Genomic DNA, 24,528 nt, shown 5'->3' with positions numbered 1-24,528 from the left:
GCCAGCATGATGACCTTTTTGCTCGTCCCTTTAGCAAGTACTGTAATTAGTTGCAATACATAAGATGGATGCTACTGTGGCTTTGATATCTTCGGTTTGATGCACTTCCTATCTAGTATTACCTCCGTCCCAAATTACTTGTCTCAGATTTTTCAAGATACGGATGTATCTAACACTAAAACATGTCTAGTCTAGATACTCCCTCCGTCCGAAAATACTTGTCATCAAAATGAATAAAAAGAGATGTATCTAGAACTAAAATACATCTAGATACATCCCTTTTTATCCATTTTGATGACAAGTATTTCCGGACGGAGGGAGTACATCCGTATATAGACAAATCTAAGACAAGTAATTCGGGATCGAGGGAGTATGATTCTGTGACTTCATTTGTCCATATACTGCAAGTATGATTCTGTGACTAGATGATACACATGCACAATGCATTCAAAATATATCAAAGTCACACTTAACTGATAGACAACACAATATCCTTCTTAATTACGTATTTAACAGTCCTGGTCAGCGCTTACTTAATGATTGATGATGGAAAGTAAGCAAACTGACCATTATCCATGTGTATCAATCCAGCATGCTCACAACATCCAGAAGAAAGAGGATTACATTTGGGCAGGGTCATAGATTAAAATAGCCCGCAAAATAGCCACGATAGCTGCGCTATAGCTGCCCAAGAGCCTCACCGGTATGCTATGGCTGCTGCCGCGAAATCATCCACAACTCCCTGAGTGCCATACTCTTTGACGTTGTTTTCTTACCGACGGTCAACAAAGATCGATAGCACTCCCCAAAGTACCTTGCACTTGGCAATCGCTTCAATATTCCCATAGTGCTTTAAGGCAGGAGTGTAAACTATGTAGTTGTCAGAACAGGTTGCCACTTCGCTTGCCGGACACGAGCAGAGAAGGATATTACCGCTTGTAGTGAGCGACCATCGAAGAAACAGAGGACCGATCGAGAAGAGAGGAGCAGAAGCAAGACCGAGGAAGAAGTCGACGGTTCAGTTCTGTGATTTCTGTGTTGATTAAACCCAGTCTAAAGGACAGTGCACAGCTGCCTTTGCTTGGAAAGTAGCAAGTACTATGCTAGGCTTTCTCCGATCAAAAGACTGAGATGGAGAAGTAGCTAGATAGTACTAGGTTTTATCTAGTCAAAAGCCCGAGGTGGAGAAGCAGCTATGTAGTATTAGGCTTTAGCTGTTAAGAAGACTGAGCTGAACTAGTCTTTTAGCTTTAGTGCATTGAGTTTCTAGGAAGCCACCACTCTCACGTACAGCTGCCATAGGCACTTTGTAAATCCCTATAAAAGGACCCTAAGTCCTTCCATGTATCGCAGGCCATTCCACTGATAATCATCCAAGCCTCAAGTAGTACTCCTTCTCTCTCACATATGTGTGTGCATATCCAGTGTAGAAGCAAGTGAGCTATGCTATTGCTAGTACGTGTGTGTGCTGCTTCAATGAGTGCTTTGCTACTGTAGTTTGTTCATGAGGATACTAGCTAGCCGAGAATAGTTTGGGCTAGCATTCTGTTTGATGGTCCTTTCTCTTGTGGAGCTTCTTGCTCCTAAATACTCCGATGGATAGCTCACCAAGTCACGGCAGCCCAAGGCCTGGCGACAAGGCCCAGTCCTGAAAGCCGTACATGACCTTCCTACCCCCCTAAAATTCCTGCTTGCGCTCAAGCCGCTAAGATGCTCACACCAGGACCAGGATCCCATGGGTCAATCAAGCATGCAGCTAACATTATGTTCCTGACTGTATTCTTGTCCATGGCAGTGGTCCCGTGATTGGAATATCCACGGAGTTGGAACTCATGAATGCCAAGAATTGAAAATCCACATTCGCTTCGGTACACCCCCTAAACACATTGAAGGCTGAGATTAACTCGTACCCCTTCGTCACAAAGGGTAGGATGGTCTTTTTTGAAAGTACGCTGTATGCGCGCCGGTACACGACCTTTCCACCTCCTCATGGGCTGGCCCATTTATGTTCTTTTTAGATTAAAAAATTCTGTGTTTGACATGATTCGAACTCGAAACCACAGGCTGGAAACAAATTGTGGTAACCAACAAGACACCTTGTTTGTTTTGCTTTTTATACTTCTTTTCTCTTTTTCAATAAAACCAGGCCCGTCAGTGAGGCATACGGAATGAGGGACCGCACATGCCCCAAATCGCACTAATTAGGCGCTAATTACATGGAATGTCACACACAATCTAACCGGCTAGTGATTTATTTCCTACTTTACGCACGGCTCCGCGGTCACCTTAATTATCTCCCTGCATGCATGGGATTTCTTTCCATCTCACCCGAGAATGATTTTTTCTCCCGCTGAACTCCCAACTGCATGCGTCATTTATTTTCGGATCTTGCCCGTGAATTGCATGCCATGAAAATCGGAGAGGAACTAAAATCACAACAGCTACATTCGTGGGGCCTTTTTTTGTCAATCAGCTCGTGTTTTTTTTTACCATAGACCTACCACAACATCCACATCAAGACATGTGGGTACGACCGGAATGAAATAAGGGCATGTACAATGGTTGATAAGATAGTCTTATCTTAACTCTTGCATGTAAATTAGAGATGACAAAAAAACATGTCTACAATGGGTCATTTCTTAGCCTTATCTTCAATAATTAGTTGTTCCTAAAAACATGATGAGACAAATTGTGCTAAGAGATCATCTCTTGTCTTCTCTTAAATAAGAGAAGACAAGCCTTATCTTACGATTTCTCTCTCCTCCACCTCATCATTTGTCCTACGTGGCACTCTTAAGATAGAACCATTGTACATGCCCTAAGAAGCCTTTGTGCTTCCTTTTTTTGAAAATTTTGCATGTGTGCTTGCTGGTTTAGTTAGCGATGCCCATTTTACACTTTTTTCGCTTGTAGGACTTTTAAAAAATATTCGGGCTTTCAAATCTTTATTCACAAAATTAAGAAATGTTTGCATTTATTAAAAATTCATAATTTTTTTAAAATAGTGTGTCGTTTGCAATTTGCGTTCAACAGCAATTGTTGAAAATTTGTTAACAATTTTGGAAAAAGTGTTCAAGTTTATAAAATTTTCATACACAATTTGAAATTCCGAAATTATTTTAAAAATTCAAGAAATGGTTAGGATATAATAGAATGCTCATGTTGATTGATAATGACTGAAATTGTAACTAACGGAAGCATTAAATTAGGAAAAACTATATGCTCACATATGCACCCATGTGGCCTAGTCTAGCGCACTCCTCTCAACTGGTGGTTTTTTGGACCATGGATAAATGAAACCAACTTATATATGAGGCACCATGCCACGGTTGAATGACTTTTGACACCCTTTGCATGTTGCGACGCGTCCAGCCATTTAACGGCCCTTTTCCACCGAGAAAACTTCAGAAATTTAGAACTTGTCAAAAATCCAAAAAACGTGGCATGATGTCTTGAATTGGTCACAAAAGCTTGTGGAAAAAAATTGGGGTCATTTGACGGATGTCGAAAAACAACTTGATTTCAGACGGACCATTCTCGCCTTCGGTTGCACACGGTCTACTTTTTGTAAATCTCAGGACGGACCCTAACTTCTGCAGGCAGGTGGGAATGCCCATGGTAGGCATTCGTGTTAGGTTTGAACGATTTCCAACACCATATGCACGTTGCGACATGTCTGGTCATTTATCTGCCTTTTTCACCAGGAAAACTCCAGAATATGCGAAACTTGTCAAAAACCTAAACAAATTCGCATGGTGCCTAGAATTGGTCATACATGGCCATGGAATAAATTAGGGTTATTTCTAGGATGTCAAGAGGCAATGTGCTCTCAGTCAGAGCCTTCTAGCATATCCGGACACCCTCCGTTGAACATGGTCTGGTTGTGGACATCCATAACATTAATCCAACTCTTGCAGGACAGTGAGCATGCCCATGGTAGGCATCCATGGCAGGTTTGAATGATTTACGATATCATATGCAAGTTGCATAACGTTCAACCATTTATCGACCTTTTTTATATCAGAAAACCCTAGAAAATGCATAACTTGTCTAAAAAAACCCAAAAAACTTGGCAGGGTGCTTTGAATTGATTGTACAAGGCAATGAAAAAATAATAATTGAATCAAGTTGACGGATGTCGAGAAACAACATTATCTCAAACAGAGCCTTCTCACCTTACCCAGACACCATATGTGGAACATGATCAACTTTTGGACATCCTTAAAATGACTACAACTTTTGCAAGCAGGTTGGCATGCCCATTGTAGTCATCCATGTCACGTCTGAACAATTTCCAACACCGTATGTAATTTACGACATGTTCGGCCATTTACCAGTCTTCTTTACCGAGAAAACCCCTCAAAAATGCATAATTTATAGGAAAACAAAACAACTTGAAATTGTGCCTTGAATTGGTCATGCAAGGCCATGAAAAATAATTGGGGTCATTTCAATGATGTCGAGAAACAATATGCTCTTTGACGAAGCCGTGTGGCATATCTAGACAACCTCCGTTACATGTTCTATTTTTGTACATGCATGAAACTACCCCAACTATTTTTAGTAGTTGGGCATGCCCATGACAGACATCCATGTCAGGTTTGAACAAATTCCGATATTGTATACAAGTTGCGTAACGTCCGGCCATTTATCGACCATTTTGCCCCGGATAAACTCCAAAAAATGTAAGAATTGTCGAAAATTGGTGCCTTGAATTTTTCATAGAAGCTGGTGGCAAAAAATTGGGTCATTTGAAAGATTTCGAGAAAACAATGTGCTCTCATAGGGAGCCTTCTGGCCAACCCGAACACCTGAACATATGTAGTTTTGGACATTCTTGAAACGACCTCAACTTTTACAAGTAGGTGGGTGTGCCCATGTTAAGCATCCATGCCAAGTTTGAACGGTTTTCGACACCGTATGCAACTTTCGACACGTCCGGTCATTTTCGGTCTTTTTTTACCGAGAAAACTCTAGAAAATGCAAAATTTGTTGAAAATCAAAACATCTTGGCATTATGCCTTAAATTGATCATACAAGGCCATGCAAAAAATGAGGTCATTTAAAGTTCATGGATTTAAAAAAAGTTCAAAAATTTAAGAAAATGTTCATGAATTTAAGCAAATGAAAAGACTAGAGAAAAAGAAGAAGAAAGAAGGAAAAATAAAAAAATGAAACCAAATGCCAATGAAAAAAACCTAGACTGAGAAGATGCACACAAAAAAAGTACTCCCACCGTTTCTATCTAGTCTGCACATAATTTTTTTAAATCTTTTTCAGTATTACTCTGCGCCTTCCCATTTTCTAGCGATATTTTCCTGATCTGTCGCTGGTAATCCGTCTCGCTGGCAATCTCTCCTATATTAAATCTGACTTGGATTTCCAAATCCTAGCCTGTGGGCATGTGCACGCCCACCTCTCCTTTTTTATTTATTTAGAAAAAGCCCGCCTCTGTTTGGCATGCAACCAATCCCCGTAAATCTGCCCCTTTAATCCGCTTTATTACTAGATCCTAGCCACGTGCATGTATGCGTATTTACCTCGGCCACCTCCCACGAGCTTCGCAAATCTATTCAGTAGAGCGGCAATAGCATTCCAAAATCAATCAAAGATTGGAACTCGCTTGTATGCGTGAATACAGTTATGCAGAAACTAAATATTAGGACTGGAGGAGCAAACTCGCACAACATGTAAGCTGTCTCAATTGGTTATAGCAGGTGGACGAAAGCCAAGAGGTTAGTAGTTCAACTCCTACCTCTTGCACTTGTTTTTTGAAGGTTAAAAAAAGAAGAAAAACAATGGGCCAGGCCAAGGATGAAGGGGTGTGACGGGCTGTGCATGTCTACGTATACATGCCACATACGGAGGTGGGTATACCTTACGATCAAATGACCATACTACCCTTATACGGTTTGTGAGGGGGGGGGGGGGGGGGGGTGTACCGAAGCAAGCCTCTTGAAAACCAGGCTCCCGTTCTGAACTCTATCACGCACTAAATTTTCTAACTCGCTCATCTCAACCAGATTAATAAACACGAGGAGCATACGAGGATGAGTACTAAGAAGCTGTATGTAAATCTTAACCAGGGAGATTTGACCACACTAACCACCACCATAACAACTGAAGAAATCTTCAAAGGGCCATGTAATAACAAAGAAATGTTGCTTGCGGCTTGAGTGCTTGGAGATATATAGCTGCAACTCTGATCACTTCCACATTGTTTTGTCCTCAGCTTCAGCTACACACAGTAATGCCAACAATATGAATTCTTCCAAGCGTAAATTGCTCGTCACCTGATATAAGCGCGAGAACTGTAGCAGATTTCCTGGATCACATGGAAATAAGGATACACTAATGAGCTGTTTTAGGGATGTTTGGGGTAATAGTGGACCCAACCAATTTCCCTGAGTGGCACCAGCTTCTAGCCAATTGCTCCGGCCAGGTTCGCAGAATGTTGTGGGTGAATATTGGAACCTTGGCTTGGACCCTGTGGTGCGATAGAAATAAGCTCGTCATAGAACATATATTTCCATCAAGATCTACCGATGCGATTTATAAATTTTGCAGATTGTTGGAGCTGTGGAAGCCTCTCTCCAAGCGGCGTGATAATATGGTCATTGATGCATTGACGAGGAAGCACAAGAAGGTGGCGACCCGACTACTAATGATCATTTATCCTCCTTGAGGTTGAGGCTATGTTTTTTAGACTATTGTGGGCTTGTTAGCTATTCCCCACAACATGTGTCGTACTGCGTTTGTTTTCTCTTTCTTCCTAGCGTTTCCAGAACTATTTTTATTTCCATGTGTCTGTTGTGAACCTCCGTTTCACTTGGATGTTGGACGTTGGTTGTATGCGGGTGTGCTTTATCTTAAAGCGAGGTAGGAAGTCTCTTTCGGTATAAGGATATACTACCCCTGTACCAAAATATAAGACATTTTTAGGCTAAGATAGCCTTAAAAACGTGTTATATTTTGGTAGCCTAAAAATGTCTTATATTTTGGTACAGAGGGAGCATTTCGCATCCATGCCACAAGCTCAGAACGGTTGGCTTAAATAGAAGAACACATGGAGCTGCTGTTGTAAGTTGTAACAGATTCAAGATCCCCAAAATCTGAATCACAATAACATGGACGGATGCGTGTAGCTTCCAAGGATATAAGGACACAAGGACATGGTTGAACAACATAAATTCTATTCTGAACTTTTGATACCTCCAGTGATACGGCCTCTGCTGCCCAAACATGCATTTGCCATGACTATGAGAGAATCCCATAGCAGAAACTTCATCTTCAAGCTCTACGAGGTGATACTCAGAGAACACTAATTTTGCAGCTGGTTCCACACAAGGCTCTAGGAACAAGGATACACCTCCAACATGTGTCATAATTTCTTCATAACCATTGAGAATTGGCTTCACTCACAACTCAAAGAACAATGACATACCTCCAACATGAGTGACCACATCATCAAGAATCTCTTCATTCCACACTGAATTTTGGAGAGCATAATTCTCGAGTACAATTACTATTTCATCCACAGAATCCGACTAGAACTCCAAGAAAAGAGAGGAGCCACCAATATGCGTGAGAATTTGACTAGTGTTCAGCTCCCCGAGAGTTGTTCAGAGGTCAACACCTTGGCAGGCTTCATCAGCTCAATAGTTGTGTCCATAACCTCCCTAGAGTTGACAATCAAGCACCGAGTGGGTTGTGTGACTAACATGTCCCCTTTTACATGGACACACTAAGAGAATCTAGAATTTGTGTCGATGGTAGAAGATCCCCAACAGCAGTGTTCTCCAACGTTGTACATGAACTCGTGCCACTCAAAACCACTTGATGCAATCTTTATGCCTCATACCCCTGGCCTTGCCTTCCATGTGCATTGTGGCAGCGACAACCCACAAACAGTCGTGTATATTGAAGTGAATGAAGTACTCAAGACACTAAGCTCCCCGGGATGACATTTCCGTTGCTATGTCGTGGACGTGGATGGCGGCACACGCGATGATGATGTTTGGATGACACCTAGTCGGGGTAGTGTTGAGTACTTGGCGGACACTACAGAGATGAAGCCCATGTTCGCATGAACCTTGACAATAGTCGCGGCACCCGTCGTCGACTTACACGTTCCTGCCAGTGGTAAATACGGTCCGTGCACAAGCAACAACTGGATGTACGGGTGGATCTAAGCAGGACCCGGTGCCATCATCCCTGTAGCATCACCCATTCCGCAAGCACTCCTGAGAGAGCACCAACTTGGTAGAAGAAAAGGATAATAGATTGGGGATTTTTGGCAAATTTGTGGAGGGTTTTGTGGTCGATTGGAGAGGAATTGGAGATGAGGTGGGTGGACCCCTACTCTGGGTACCAAATGTCACAACCCGTCCCCGTGGTGGACACCTGATTTTTGACAAAGGGTGAATTTTATTGACTCAATATAGCATCAAGAGAATACAAACATAGTGAGCACACGCTCGGCCTCTGCATAACTAGGATGCACACAGCCAACACCAACCCACACACAGAAATAACACGCCGACAAATAGTAAAGTCATATAAGACCAAAACTACATGAAGGCGAGAAAAAAAATGCAAAACGATCAGATCTGCGATCGACAAACTACAAACAATGACCATATCCGCACGAACCATGTCATGACACCACTGGGACGACAGGGTTCTTCAAAAGCAATGCCGATCATGAAGGGAGCGACGCTCAAGCACCCACCGGAGAATGATAAAGCCGCTTGTGGAGAGAGACCACCGGAGAAACAGATGATCGAGATGAGAGGAGCAGAAACAGAAGCCGGACAGAGGAAGAAGACACATGTTCAGTTCCGAGATTTCTGTTCGACGGTCCTTTCTGTCTGTGCAACTCCTTGCTCATTTTTAGAACTATACCTTTTATTAATCATCAAACACTAGACGAATGCAAATAAATGTCTCGAGGTATGGCCAGCCACACATGGCATCCAATATCAATCGAGGACGTGACAAGACTGCGGCATATCAGCATGGGGCGCTGCTAGAAATGTTGTGACAATCTCCATGCAATCACAGGCAACAGAGAGGGATTGAAGAAGAAGATCAGTAGCTAAAGCCACAGCTTCATTGCATGCGTGTGCCTTAAGTATCGCCGGATCCACTAACCTTTGAAAGACAACAGAGATGCTCCCAATAAATTTCTTCGCTTCTCCCTGCAAATCACTGCGGCTTCTCCTCTTGTGCCACATCTAGGTCCTATGCAGGATCAAATTTATTTCATGATCCACGGGTGGTAGCCAAGGTTTGGGTGCCAAACTCACAGGTACATGCAAGCCCCTGGGTTTTAATGAATTGCATGCAGTTCCAAATTCAAGGTCGTCTAGGAATTTCTCCACAAAATATGATGTGCTCATGGGGATCTGGAACTAGTTGTCTCTCATGGATAACTCTCCGCCTTGCCCACCTGATGGCCCACATAGTAACTACTACCCTGGTAATCTCCTACTACCTGTGAGTTCGGGTTTATTGGCCCCCTTCATATTTTGTACCCAATTTTAACCATAGATTTGACTAATGAAATATAAGTTGTATGTCACTAATCTTATTTTGTTGGATTCATATATTCAAAATAATTTTCAATGGTACTATTTTTATGAAATGAATGTATATATTTGTTAAAAAAGATACTATATGTTTCTCTAAAGGGAAAATCTAAAAAAAATAATCATTTTTTCTCGAAAGAAAATATTTTTTTAAAGGGTGTTGCTAGATCTCAATCAACTGAGACTTAACGAAGTCTCAATCAAGTAACACGACATATAAAAGGAAGAAAGAAAAAAAGAAGTTTACACAAATCTCAACGTAAGATCTCACGGACATACCACGTTGACTGAGACATAGCAATTCCCGTTTTTAATTAAAAAGTAAAGAATCAGGCGTGTGCATTCAGTCCTAGATATGACACCGACTTTCGTACGTTTTCTTTTGTTTTATGAAACCGACTGTGGTACGTGCACTAGTTCCGACTTCCGAAAGAAAGGTGGGCTGGGCCTGCTCGCAAGATTATAAGTTGGCGCACCGCACCGCGCCGTCGCACCGTACTCGATCGTCCTTGTGCCTAATTATTTGCATACCGGCGAGGGTCGATGGCAGCGGCGGTTCGATGCGTGGGGGAGGAGGCTTGGTGGAACGCTGGCGGCGGCCGCGGAGGGGCGACCCCAACTCGTGCCAAGCAGCAGGTTCTTCAGCGAGGTACTATCTTCTCTCTCACGATCTATCTCCCGACATCAAGGATGGCAACAGCAAAACTAATCACTCCCTTTACATCGTTCTTGCTAATTACTGTATTATATAACAGCCTCAATCAGTGCTTATTTAATAATCGATGACATGATGTAAGGACACTGATAATTACATATTTGTGTGTATCAATCCAGCATGCTCACGAGATCAAGCAGAAGAAGGAGGAGCTGTATGATGCCTTGTCCAAGGCGGGGAAGATTCCCACCACTATTCACCAGCGTCCCTCTGTACAAGCCAGTCAAGAAGTAGACGACCCTCTGTAGGATACGAAACTACATCTATTTCTTCCTTCAGTTTCTGTTTCTTTGACAGGTTGATATATATGTATGATCTTAATTACCTCTTTCTACATGCAGGCGTACTAGGCGTTACGCAATGAGGATTCGGGGTGTGTTTGACTTGGCTGCCAAGATGACGTTAGGCTTTATGCTGGTTGCTTATGCGGTTAGTCCCAAACTGCCCACAGAAGAGGACACCACCAATACTTGCCCACAATGCGGCTTCAGAACATCAACGACCAGAGAAGGCACCACCACTAATTGAGAACCAAGGATGATGCTATCTTTAATTTGTGATATTGTGTGACATGGCATCATGCAATTATATCTCTTATCTATTAACTAATTCAGTAGAATATACTACTCAAACAAATTGCGCAAGGTAGGGAATCGAATTGGGTCTTTCTATTTAACATCTACCATAATTGTGTAAGGAAAACGTTTCACGCCTACACGCCGGCCGAAGCTTCGGCCGGTAGCGTCCACGCACGCGCCCGCGACCCACTCGCAGGCAACCACATGATGCAATGGACCCACGAAGACTAGTCTTCCTACCTTATCCCTTTTCTTCTCCCCCTGCTCGCCCTTTAGCTTATCCCCTTCTTCTCTCGCACCTTTATTCACAGCGAGCTCGTGCGCCGCTGTCCGTGATTTTTGCTAGAATGGGCATCTGACGGCAGTGGAGGTCACTTACGTTTCCCTCATATCAACCGAATGATTTGTAGCACAAGCCATTATCTAACACATGTCCATGTAAGACCCACAAATTCTCTAGGAAGCGAAGTAGAATTCTTCATCTCCACAAATTCTCATCTCTACCTAGTTATAATATAGTTTGTCCTTCTCTTCCGTGGTTTACGCCCCTACCATGTTGACTCGTCGCCGCCTTCAAATCGCCAGTCGCTTTGCACGAGAAGACGGCTAGACTCTGGATTCAACTCGACTCGTGCGGCGAGATGGTAAAGCGAATTCCCTGATTCACGGATCAGACGGCGGCTCTGATTCTGATCCATGGAACACCTCCCCGGCGGCAAATTGCCGTCCTCACCAGCGTTAACTCTGGCCCATTGGACACGGCTGCCAGGACGTATTTCGAAACAGTACCCGATTTCTGGATGACCACCAGTGCTAGTATAAACTAATTGCACACATCCAGATGCGCTAACCAACAACGTGGATAACGGCTCATTTGAGCTCACGTCCAGATACTCCTCGTCCTTCCCAGAGTTCATCACAAGCATATATAGCATATACATAGTATAGGGGAGCTTTTTAATACATACCGAAAGTAATTAAACACTGTTTGTTGGAGTCGCTATCGCTGCCATCGCGGGGCACGGGCTCATTGCCGTGGAGCGTGTGGTAGATGAGTGTCGAAGAGAGGGTCGGAATATAATTTTTTGATTGGAGGTCGGTCCATGCGTGCGCTATCCAAGTGAAAAACTGCACATTCTGAAGCCATGCCACTATTTCTTTTATTAATGTATATACAAGTTATATATATATACTTAATAACCCTTCACTCCTGCCCACGTGTGAAACTCCCATCTAGTGTTTCCTTGCCTCTCGTCGGCGCCGCCGGTCCACCTCATCTCCTATGGTCCTTGGACCATGGAGGCACGGTGAATCCTGGCCCTTGCCGGCAGGAGGGCTCCGTTTTTAGATGCTTTTCTGAGTTTTGCTAGACTTTGTGCCATGCTCAAGAAGACGAGGCGGCGACGACTTCTTGAAGATGGAATGAGGTCCTCCCTGCCTAGCCCCGTCCCAGTGATGTTTCAAGCATCGTCAGAAGACGTGTGGAGGTTTGTCTCCGATGGATCTCGTGGGATCCGGTTGGTGTTTGACTCCGACAGATCCGACTGGATCCGGTCTTCGTTCGTCTTTGTTTGTATGTCTGTAGGTTGGATCCTTACGGTCTATGCTTCTCCTCACCGGCGGCGGTTGCTGTTCTGGTGCGCTGGTCCTATGAAACTTTAGCACGACGACTTCCCGACTGTCTAGTACAACAATGTGTTCCCGACTTCGACGAGGGAGGGGTGATGACGGCGGCGCACCTTCGGCTCGCTGTAGTGCTTGTAGTCGTCGCTAGGTGGTCTACGAATATGGATGTAAATTTTACTTCTAAGAGCATCTCCAACAGCTGCGCTAAATAAGCGCCGCGCCACAGCGCGTGCGCAACCTGTAGACAAGCTCCATCTGGCGCGCAATAACCGCGCGCCCGGCATATGTAGTTGGGCGCGCGGTCCGAAACGCCAACTCGCGCTGTGTATTTGGGGCGCCGGCTTCCGCGCGCGGCACACACGAGCGCTCGCGCCACACTCTCTCCTCCCCGCCACCTTCGCCCCGCGCGCGCCGGCACCAGCGAACTTGACCCGATGGACGCACGCGCCGGCACCCCGCTCACCCCATCCTACAGCCGCGACCCCTCCCCCACCGCCGGAAACCCTAGCGCGGGGAGCTTTGGCCTCACCACCACCGGAGCTCCTCCGAGCATCGGCCTCGCGCGCGGCCTCTTCATGCCGCCGCGGATGACCACAGCGGCGGGCGGCGTCGCACCGGCGCCGTCCCGTGCCGCCGCCGCCCCCTCGAAGCTCCCCAATGCGGCGCGGCTGAAGAAGGGCAAGAATCCGCGAAGAAGAACAAGGCGGCGGACGGCTCCGGCACCTCGAAGGCGAGAAGAAAGAAGCTTGCAGGGCGTGTGGCAGGCGCACGGCTACCGAAGCGCCGGCGAGCTCACTCATTGAGCCGTCCGCCGACGCGCACAACATGTTCGACGATATGCCCCAAAGGTAGAAATTTTTTCCAACTTTTCATTTTTTGTTATTTTTTGAATAATCCATATAGATAGTTTATTTGCATTGTTCTATATATTTTGTAGTGTGAACGATGATGCATACATGTCAACTATGGGTGTTGGCTCCAACAATTCGCATTGGTCTCAAACCAATGACATGCATTTTGAAGAGCATGAGTTCGAGGTGGACGAGGATGGTGAGGGTATTGTCGACGCGCCGAAAGGAAGAGCGGGCAATTACACCAACACCGATGACATCTTACTATGCAATACTTGGTTGCAAGTGTCAAGGGATCCATCCGTTGGAGGTGATCAAAGTAGAGACGCTTATTGGGGGCGGATGAAAGAACACTTTGATGTTCGCAACGTGAGTGGAATTAACCGCTACCATGGAGGCCATGAGAGGCATGGGTGGCTTTGGAGCACCCCCCGGTTCTATGGTCACCATGGGAGGCATGAGTTTTTCTTCTCTCATGGGAGGCATGGGTCCACCTCCGCCCGTCATGGGCGGAATGTCTTCCGGTGTGCCTCACACACCTTCCCATGGAGATGCCGTTGAAGATCTTGCCAACACCGTCCGAGCTTCACGTGATGCGATGCGTGACAATGATGATGAGTAGGAAGAATCATCTTCGGAGGAGGAAGAATCATCTTCCGAAGATGAGGACGAAGACGAGGACGAGGCTTGATGTGTCTTTCATTTGTGTCATGAACTTGGTTGGTTGAACTTGTGGGCATGATTTTGAACTTGTGGGCATGAACTTTTATTCATCAACTTGTTTGTGTGAAATTTATATGTCAAGTTCATTGCATTTTGAATGTTTGACATCCATTTGAGTCCAAAATGCAATATATGCAATGCCCCGGCGAGTCGCGCGCGCTGCATTTTTTGCGCGCTGCTGGAGCGGCGCGCGCGCGCTGCATTTTAGCGCGGCTGTTGAAGCCAGCGCTGCAGGCCGCGTAAAACCAGGCGAAGCGCGCGCGGCAAAGTAGTTTTTAGCGCGCGGCGCGTTGGGCGGCTGTTGAGATGCTCTAATGTTCCCTGTACTACCTTGACAGTTGATGAATAGATCAAAAGTTTTCTGGAAAAAAAAGTTATATATATATATATATATATATATATATATATATATATATATATATATATATATATATATATATATATATGTTGAAGTGAGATAAAATGAAGATGAGATGCTGACCCAATTAACGACGCACGCGGCCTCCCATCGATATGTGAACATGGTGCTGCCGGTGCCGGCGATATCTGGATGGAGTTGGCTTGGCTGCCACGATGACATGCACAACAAGCAAGCATTCCTTCTTCACCTCCGTAGCTTAGCTTCCCTCCATCCAAATCCATTGATTTACCCTCCCGCGCAAAGATCCCATGAAGCCATGCATGTCTCCATGGATACGTACCTTGCAAGCGAAGCTACACTTCTTCTTCCTACCTACACGTACGCATGCATGGCCGGCCCGGCCGGGTTAGTTCCATCCAACAATCTTCTCCTCACCATGGCAACACCTACGTACGTATATATACACAACGCATCATGCCAACCTTCCCATCTCATCCTCTCTCTCTCCCTCCCTCTCACACAAAACCACGGCTGTATCCATCACGATTCCTTGCCTACGCCTCCTCATGGCGGCCGCCACCGGCACCAAGCAGCAGCAGCAGCATCCGCACCCAGCTCCACCACCGGGGGCAACGGTGGTGGACCCCAAGTTCGAGTGGACGGAGAGGGCCGGCACCTACGTACTCCGCCTCACCCTCACCGGCTTCAGGAAGGACGACTTCCGGGTGCAGGTCGACGGCGCGGGCAGGCTCACCATCCGCGGCACCAGGCCGGGCGCCTCCCTCCACAAGGTCTTCCAGCTGCCCTCCTCCGCCAGCCTCGACGACATCGCCGGCCGCTTCGAGGCCGGTGTGCTCACGCTCACCATGCCCAAGCGTGCCGGTGCGCCCAAGGACGAGGGTGCGCCAACAGAGCAGGTCGACGGCGACGTGAAGACGGGAGACGCCGGCGGTGAGAAGAAGGTGCCCAAGCCCGCACCTTCCGGTGATGCGGCGCCCACATCCATCGAGGAGATCAGAACGAAGCCCAGGGAAGAGCAGCAGAAGGCTCCCCAGGCGGCAGCAGCTGCGCAGACGCCGGAGAAGCAGGCACCGAATCCAACCTCCAGCGGCAAAGCCATGGCGGTGGTTGACCGGGAGCGCCTGGCGGAGACGGTGAGGCGACGCGGCGAGGAAGAGAGGGCCAAGGCTGCTGCGGTGGCGGCGGCCATGGAAGAAGCTAGAGCAGAGCAGGAGAAGACGGCGGCGGCCACGGCGTGCAGCCGCTGGAAAGAGCGCATGACGGAAGGCCTGGGGCAGCTGACGGACATGAAGTGGGCGGAGGGCGCAATGGAGATGGCGAGGAAGAACAAGGAGGTGGTGGCCGTTGGCGTCGCCGCCTTCACATTCGGCTTCTTCGTCTCCCAGAGGCTCTTCAAGAAGTGAGTAGCTATGGAGAATGACTATGTCACATACACCAACAGTGGGTAAGAGTATCTCTAGCAGATCCCACAACCGGCCGTCCCGAAAAAATCGTTTATGGTATCCTGTAAACGTTTTTTCGGGACACCGGACACGTAGCAAGAACAAATTCTGCATATTCATACTGCAAATTTAAACATACTAAGAACATCTCGCCAGAGTTCATCACAAGCATATACGACTATAGCATAGGGAGTTCATCATACGCATAGTATAGGGGAGCTTTTTAATACATACCGAACTTAATTAAACATGAGCCCCGCCTCCCAGCCCCGGTGTCGTCTGCTCGGGCGGCGACTAGGGTTTCCTCGCGCCGCCACCCCCACACCTCCCCCTTTTTCCCTCGCCGCCACCCAAGGAGGTCGCCGGGCAAGCCCCCGTGGCCGCCGGTGACGGTGGCGGCGGGGATCTTGCCGCTTCGTTTTTCTTGTGAAGGGCAGCGGTCGTCGGGCGGCGGCCCCGGGTGGCGAGGTGTCGGCGTGCGGCTGGCGGCCTCCGTTGGTGCCGGTGGCCAGGTTCCTCGGCCGCTCGGGCGGCGAGGCCCATGGTGGTTGGTGGTCGCGGCGGGAGGCCTTCTTCTTCGTCAGATCTGAAGGTACAACTCCTCCACCTCTCTGGCTCACTCCTCCTCCCCATCCATGGTGTCCGGCAGCCTTGGCTGCCGGCGGCTGGCTGGTGAGGTGGCTCAGGTCTGGGTCCGGGGGAAACCCTAGGCCAGTTGGTCCGGCCTCAGCGGCGGTGACGCCCAAGGGCATCACTTTCCTTCCTGGAGGCACCGTTGAGGACCCTCCTTGCCCACCCCCTACCTTGCTCCCGAGCGAAAGCTCAAAATCCTCTCCGGATTGGGCGGCGTCATCGCTGTGTGCGCCGTGCTCTCCATGGAGACGCCACCTGGGGATGTTGCAGGTTCGGGTGAGTGTTGCCTTGGTGTGGAGGCGTGTGGCAGCTGGTCTATCCTCTCTACAGTGGCCAGCGATGCATGATTGCAGATCCGGCGTCCCCTTTGGTGGTTTCTCGCCAGCGTGGTTGTCAGCCGTGTTTTTGAGTACCCGACTCTTCTCTGCGGCGGCTGATTTTGCTCTTGTGATGCTCGCTGCTGTGGCTTGGCTCGGTGCTGTTCCATTCCTCTCCGATTGCCCCAAATGGCTTTCCCTCTTTGCTGGGTGTCCGGGGGCGGCGGCGTTGTAGCTGGCGTGGTGTGCTTCTGGCTTCGTGCAGGTCAGGCGACGAGTTCTTTATGAGTGGCTGTGAAGCCGGCTCCTATCCTAGCTCTCAGGTGAGCGTCCCTCTTGCCGACGATGCGGTGTCCTCGAGCCAGGACGAGAGGGTAGGGGCCCTCTTCGGCATATGAGGAGGTAGGAGCTGTCCCTTCTCCGCCCGATGTTACAGACACAATTTTGGTCCCGCCCTTAGCAGTCGGTTGATCCTTGTCTATCTACTCTGTTTGGTTGTCCTAGCCCTTTAGTGTAGTGGGCGGCGACATTAGCAAGCTGTGATCCATTTTCCTTTTTTTGTGCTTGTTAGTGGGTGTTGCGTTGTAAGCTGCTCCATCAGCCCCTTGTATCTTTTTCTTCTTTGTTTGCTTTGTTGGTTCTCTGTAATGCCAGGTCGGTTGATGGCTTTGTTAATTCAAAGCCGGGCTCTTCTTGAGCCTTCATTCTAATTTTTTTAATTAAACAGTGTTTGTTGGAGTCGCTATCGCTGCCATCGCGGGGCACGGGCTCATTGCCGTGGAGCGTGTGGTAGATGAGTGTCGAAGAGCGGGCGACGACAACTGCATCTCCGGCAGCGGCGACCTCCTTCGCCGCAAACCAAGCATGCTCGGCCGCCCTATGCCGCTAGATAGTCGGGTCGAAGAGGGCGCCGAGGGTATGGAAATCGGCCGAATCCCGCGATCCAGCGCTATGGGACTTGGCTGAGTTTGGGAGTTCTTTATTGTGACACCATAAGGAAGCTTTGGGTGGGCTGATATAATAATCTTGCTTTCTCTCTCTGTGCAGGTAGGGGCTTTTACCCACAGCAAAAGGGAAGTTTGATCTTGTGGAGGGTGAGCACACGTATGGATGGCGTAAATCTGAGCTTGCCATGCGTATTGGGTTGCTGCTAAATGTTTTAGTGGTGTTTTAGACTCGAGCCTGATTGATGGTTTGTTGTTTTGTATTCAAAGTGCTGCTGGCTGGCACTTACCTTGTTTGATTGAAGAAGGGAAGGATAGTCGTTGCCGTGGTAAAGCCTGATGTTCTCGTCAAGATAAGTTAGTTTGTCATGTTCGTTTCCAAACTATGAACGCTTTGATATGATGCATTGGAGTAGTAGCTCCTAGAAATCATCCTTCCTGGTATTAACATAAAAATCCTGAATCATCCACCTGTAGAGCTTTCTCGGTGCAAGATTGTCCTCGAAACGCCACATATATTCACATTAGCAAATTATTTCTTATTATTTTACTGCATTTTTGGAATCTAAATGATGCAAAACTACAAAGGGGAAAGCGCCACCATGGCGACCATGTCAGTTCTTTCACATTGATAGGAAGATCTGCTAGATTCCAGTGATTTCTTTTTTCATTATTGCATTTTAGTCTCTTTGTTCGTGAATGTGGATGATGAGATCAGAAGTAAAATACAATTACCCCTCTCTTACTTCTCAAAAGGGTGCTGAGGAAACTGAATCCGACACAATTTACTCTCGACCGCCACTTGTTATTTCCATTTATTTTGGTTTGAGCAAGTGTAAAGTTGATCTTTGCTGGTGATGGTTAGTATTGGTTGCTGAACAGACGCATAGATTGCCTATACCATTTCCACATTTGATATTGAAATAACTGTAGTCTTATTATGTTGTGTTAAAATTTGCACGGAAAACAGGAGATGATTGGAATTTCTATCTATTCGAAGAGATCAAAATCCTGGTATTGGTATTGGTATTGATGGTATAGCAGATGCCAAAGAGCACAAGTTGTATTTCTGCTCACAAATATATATGTGATATCTCGGTTATAATAACATACATAATTGTTATGATTCTCAAATCTCCGGCTACTGTCTCAACAATGTGACCGGCATTTTTTTGTCTCCCTGGCTATTGTAGTTGAAAAAGATCGATTTGGCAAGTGTTGTTCCTCACCATGTATGGATTTCCTTGCAGGTGTGCAAGGGAGAAAGCCCTCAACATCACCAAGGAGTTTGTTGGTGCGAGTCCTATTTCAGCTGCAAAAGGAACCGACTGGTGAATCACCTTCCGTCTCGCTTGCCCTCCATGGTGGGTGTTTGTAATCTTCTCTGATAGGAAAAATGCATTTAGGGGCATGAAGAGTAATGCGTTTCATGGTTAACCACAGTGTTCCTTGCTATGCTCTTATTAATTCTGTATCATCTCTATAATGGGTGTGGTCCGGTCGTAGTTGTAATATCACCGGTATAGGTTATGTGACGTACTATTGATGAATAGATTCCAGAACCTAACAGTTTTTACTTGTTACTTTGTGCATGTTTATTTACATTTCTGCGACCTAAATCCTGGGAATGAAATGTTGATTAACGTGTGTAATCTGAAAACTGTATGAAATATTTTTTTGTGCATTTATAATTTCTGTTAATATGCTATAAAATATTGTGTATTTTTGAATCATGAAATAGTTATTCATGACGGGAAAATTGAAAGAGCTAGTCACTAGCATCTAAATACCAGTAACAGACGGCCTAGATGGTCTGCCCATCATCCGTAGCCAAGTACTAGTGCCGAATTATGGGTGATAGTGGCTTTCCTGGGATATTGTTTATGATTTATACTTAAAGCTCATGACTTATGACAGGCTGCTTTTGAGAAGGCGAAGACCAAGGTAGCCGCTCGCTCATCGGGCGGCGGTGGTATGCCTGCATGAATGGTGGGTTGTAGAGGCTGGAGATTCTTGCTAGGTTGGAAGAAACAAAGCTTTAGACTTGTATGGTTTCAGTTGTATGTATATCATTAATAATCAAGGTCCAGTTTGCTCCTTTGCCCTGATGAAGTTTCGTCACACGGGTGCAGAAGAGATAGTGTGCGTGGGGGAGAAGGCGCAAAACATCACCATCGAGTCTGTTGGCCTACCCGCGTGAGATCTACTGTTGAGCACAATACATTTTGTTGTTTGAGAACAAGCCAGGAGGTTTGAGTTTGAGGTACTGAAATTGCATGTTCTTCAATTGGTTTGAGTTCACACCGACAATTTGTTAACTTTCAGTTTATAGCATGACTATGACTGACTAAACTGCGTGTCAACTTGTTGTTGTTCACCTTTTGATTTATTTGGTAACTACATACGTTCATGTCACAGAAACGTACCAGCAGTTGCTGAGTGTCAACACTCAACACTAGCTATAGTACTTTGTAACTACAATATGCCTGACATAGTTAGATAGATACTCCCTCTGTTTCCTTTTACTACGCGTATTAGAACTCTGCAAAGTCAAACTCTTCAAAGTTTGATCAAACCTATATTAAAAAATATAAACATCTAGAATATCAAATAAATTTAATATGAAATAATATTTCATGATGGATCTAATGGTATTGAAAATTTGCATTGTGAATATCAATAATATTTTGTATAAACTGGGTCAAACTTTGGAGAGTTTAACTTTGTACAAAACTAATGCGCGGAGTAAAAGAAACAAAGGGAGTAGATAACTCATTGTATTTTAGCTCTTGTAATGTCAATAACATGTATATATACCTAGGTTATTTTTTGTAACTGAGATGAAACCTTTGTTTTTCTGAGCTGAAGAATAACTGAAGCTACCTTAGTAACAGAGGAAACGACATCTTGGTCATTTTGTTAAACAGATCCATACTAGCTTATTTGCTCATTTTGCACAACCTGAAGCGCTTATAGTCCCAGTGTTATACTTATTTTCCGAAACCTGAATGTTTGCTACATCTCAGTTATACCAGTGCTATGCTTGTCAAATTTCTGACATGGTGGATCAAGAAAATGGTCGGTCGAGACTTATCTTGGTACAGTACATGATCACTTATGCCATGCATAGATGGATCATACACTACCTTATATCCTGTTACCAATTATCACATTTTTGATGAAATCTTGAAAATAACAAATTTGAGTGAAACGGATCTATGTGTTTGGCGGCTTGGATCGCGGTGTGTTGGTGTGGTGGAATAGGGAGGAAGGGCGGAGGAGGGGGAAGAGCTGGAATGTAGGGAAGAGGAGGGATGGAGTGGATGGTGGCTCGGTGCATTTGTACCCCACGTGTTATCCTGCCGAAATTTCTAGCTAGCCTCTATTAGCTAAGGGAGCTACATATTACATTTTAATTAAGTTAAGAGTTATTTTTCTAACCTTCCTTTTGATAATTATAATTGATTAGTTAGTTGATTAAACCCTGAAGTTTAGTCATGTGAGCTTTTCTCTTTTGCCGATGTAGTTTGGTAGTGTGCTGCGTTCACTCGGGTGTTTCCCTTGTTGATGTGCTAGAAACTGTGTGGTAATGGCACCTGCGTCAGCTGGTTGTAGTTGGTTCTTGGTTGATCTCCAGGCCAGTGGTTGGTCTATTTTGGTCTTCTAATATGTTGTTGCTGTTGGACTGGGCGCACTCCTGATTGTAGAAAACAACAAGTGCATCATACATATAATCCTGTTTCTTATGGCCGAATTTGGGAGTTCTTTATTGTGACACCATAAGGAAGCTTTGGGTGGGCAGATATAATAATCTTGCTTTCTCTCTCTGTGTGCAGGTAGGGGTTTGGACCCACAACAGCAGGGAAGTTTGATCTTGCGGAGGGTGAGAAGTCGTATGCATGGCGTAAATCTGAGCTTGTCATGCGTATTTGGTTGCTGCTGAATGCTCTAGTGGTGTTTGAGACTCGAGCCTGATTGATGGGTTATTGTTTTGTATTCAAAATGTTGCTGGCTGGCACTTACCTTGTTTGACTGAAGAAGGTAAGGATAGTAGTTGTCGTGGTAAAGCCTGATGTTCTGGTCAAAATAAGTTAGTTTGTCTTGTTCTTTTCCAAACTATGAATGATTTGGTATGATGCATTGGAGTAGTAGCTCTTAGAAATCATCCTTCCTGGTGTTAACATCAAAATCCTGAATCATCCACCTGTAGAGCTCCCTTCTCCTCCCTCCCCCATTCACATCACTCTTTTGATTTCATCTGGATTTGTTAATTGTCCTACTTTCGATGGTTGTTGAGAGGTTTGTAGCGGTGATGACAAATTTGTGGACTAGAGTTTCTGATGCCGCCTCTTCAGCAGTATCTGCAGACAATCCCTTGGTTGACTGAGGTCCCAAATCTAATCCCATCTGTCAACCTATTTTTTTCTTTTTGTATGTGTCGTTATCTGTTCGAATCATCCGATGATTAGGGGGTTGAAAAGTCTCTGATGTTGCCTCTTCAACGTTATTTTTTAAGACAAACCCTTGGTTGTATGAGCTCCCAGATCTCATCCCATCGACTAGTTAGTTCTTCTTGCTTTCTGTTCCATCGGTGATCTATTTTTTTGTTTGCATCGTCAGCTGGTTAGGGGTTCGAGCGGTGATGACATCTATGTGGACTAGAGTTTCTGAGGTTGCCTCTTCAGCAGTGTGTTTGAAGACAAACCTTTGGCTGTCTAAGCTCCTAGTTTATTCCAAAACCATGACTTTTTTCCTGATGGTTTTTTCTTGGATTAGTTGATGTTCATCAATTGCCAATTTTTGTTGGTGATTCGTGTTCCTCACGGGGTAATGGCTCGGACGCTAGAACCGATTCTCTAGGGATATCCTGATTGGTGGTGTTCTCGGTGCAAGATTGTCCTGGAAACGCCACATATATTCACATTAGCAAATTATTTCTTATTATTTTACTGCATTTTTGGGATCTAAATGATGTGAAACTACAAAGGGGAAAGCGCCACCATGGCGACCATGTCAGTTCTTTCACATTGATAGGAAGATCTGATAGATTCCACCGATTTTTTTTTCATTGTTGCGTTTTTAGTCTCTTTATTCGTGAATGTGGATGATCAGATCACAAGTAAAATACAATTATCCATGTATTACTTCTCAAAAGGGTGCTGTGGAAACTTTGAATCCGACACAATTTACTGTCCACTGATGACTTGTTATTTCCCTTTCTTTTGGTTTGAGCAAGTGTAAAGTTGATCTTTGCTGGTGATGGTTTGTATTGGTTGCTGAGCAGGCGCATAGATTGCCTGTACCATGTCAATATTTTTGAACTAGGACGGTCCGAGGCTACCTTGATCACTACTTCTGTTTTGCTTTTTGGATTTTGATGTTTTTTGGCTATTTTAGTGTCTGATGTTTGTGCTTGTAGGATTGTTCTCTGGATGACTTGAACCACATTTGTATCTTGCGCCGGTCGAAGAAAACTAGGAATTATTTTATATTGAAATAACTGTAGTCATATTACATTGCATTAAAATTTGCACGGAAAATAGGAGATGGTTGGAATTTCTATCTATTCGGAGAGATCAAAATCCTGGTATTGGTATTGCTATTGGTATTGCTGGTATAGCAGGTGGCAAAGAGCACAAGTTGTATTTCTGCTCACAAATATATATGTGATATCTCGGATATAATAACATACATAATTGTTATGACTCTCAAATCTCTGGATACCGTCTCAATAATGTGACCGGCATTTTTTTGTCTCCCTGGCTATTGTAGTTGAAAAAGATCGATTTGGCAAGCGTGGTTCCTCACCATGTATGAATTTCCTTGCAGGTGTGGAAGGGAGAAGGCCCTCAACATCACCAAGGAGTCTGTTGGTGTGAGTCCTACTTCTTCAGTTGCAAAAGGCGCCGACTGGTGAATCACCTTCCAGCTCGCTTGCCCTCCATGGTGGGTGTTTGCAATCTTCTTTGATAGGAAAAATGCATTTAGGGGCGTGAGGAGTAATGTGTTTCTTGGTTAATCATAGTGTTGCTTGCTATGCTCTTATTAATTCTGTACTATCTCTATAATGGGTGTGGTCAGGTCGTAGTTGTAATATCACTGGTATAGGTTATATGATAAATATTATGCTATTGTTTTTAATCCTGTAGTGGCGTAGGTTGTGTACGATTTAATCCTGGTTGAGGTCCAAGTCCTTAAGCCGATAAGAATAACAGATGCTACTCTTGGTCTGGTAATGCATGACTTGATTTCTGGTAGGTTTTTGTTGTTAAGTTTGTAGAAAAATTGTGCTACTGTGCACCACATAGTATTTGAAGCTTTACTAGGGCATGTGTACACGTTGTGCAATGTGTACTTGTTAGATGATCAGGGACACTCTTTTTGAATATATTTCAGAACCAAAGAGTTCCAGGACAGAAAATCATGATAATGGAATTCTGATCATGCTAATGAGCATTGTACAATTGTGGGCACTCTCATGTCATAAATGCACAATGCCTATGCATACGCTACATATTCATCCATTGTATAATGCCCAGTTTAGAAATATACATGGTTTGTCATATTGAATCGACATCATACATTTTTGTGTTATGCAGCAGCTCCGGGTTGTTGTCGATGGTGGTGCCTTGGCACCGAAGATGAGGAACCTTGTGGCGGTGGGTGGGCTGGCTGGCTGGCTGATGGTGTTTTTCTTGGTGCCAGTGTACTACTAAACCATGACTTG

The 24,528-nt window shown here is 45.3% G+C and overlaps 2 protein-coding genes and 3 non-coding genes across 5 annotated transcripts; all 5 read left to right on the top strand.

Annotated features, from left to right (window-relative positions):
* The first annotated feature begins 8,694 nt into the window (after nucleotides 1-8,694).
* Nucleotides 8,695-10,950, top strand: LOC123082662 (uncharacterized). The gene is made up of 4 exons (XM_044504954.1): nucleotides 8,695-8,851; nucleotides 10,058-10,239; nucleotides 10,425-10,549; nucleotides 10,647-10,950. The coding sequence occupies exons 1-4, from the start codon at nucleotides 8,695-8,697 to the stop codon at nucleotides 10,831-10,833; spliced, it is 651 nt and encodes a 216-aa protein (XP_044360889.1). The 3' UTR covers nucleotides 10,834-10,950.
* A 4,002-nt stretch (nucleotides 10,951-14,952) lies between these two features.
* On the top strand, nucleotides 14,953-16,158 carry LOC123101469 (inactive protein RESTRICTED TEV MOVEMENT 2-like). Its single transcript, XM_044522914.1, has one exon. It carries the CDS (start codon nucleotides 15,011-15,013, stop codon nucleotides 15,866-15,868), a length of 858 nt encoding a protein of 285 aa, XP_044378849.1. The 5' UTR covers nucleotides 14,953-15,010; the 3' UTR covers nucleotides 15,869-16,158.
* Nucleotides 16,159-22,101: 5,943 nt separating this feature from the next.
* Nucleotides 22,102-22,196, top strand: LOC123151667 (small nucleolar RNA Z157/R69/R10). Its single transcript, XR_006475758.1, has one exon. It is a non-coding gene; the product is annotated as a small nucleolar RNA Z157/R69/R10 (small nucleolar RNA).
* Nucleotides 22,197-22,431: 235 nt separating this feature from the next.
* LOC123151660 (small nucleolar RNA Z157/R69/R10) lies at nucleotides 22,432-22,528 on the top strand. Its single transcript, XR_006475754.1, has one exon. It is a non-coding gene; the product is annotated as a small nucleolar RNA Z157/R69/R10 (small nucleolar RNA).
* A 65-nt stretch (nucleotides 22,529-22,593) lies between these two features.
* LOC123152184 (small nucleolar RNA snoR80) lies at nucleotides 22,594-22,721 on the top strand. Its single transcript, XR_006476062.1, has one exon. It is a non-coding gene; the product is annotated as a small nucleolar RNA snoR80 (small nucleolar RNA).
* Nucleotides 22,722-24,528: the final 1,807 nt, after the last annotated feature.

Source organism: Triticum aestivum, chromosome 1B, assembly GCF_018294505.1.
Source record: "Triticum aestivum cultivar Chinese Spring chromosome 1B, IWGSC CS RefSeq v2.1, whole genome shotgun sequence".
Classification (NCBI taxonomy): domain Eukaryota; kingdom Viridiplantae; phylum Streptophyta; class Magnoliopsida; order Poales; family Poaceae; genus Triticum; species Triticum aestivum.
Note: the sequence above shows the minus strand (reverse complement) of the source record. Positions and strands in the feature narration are given on the sequence as shown.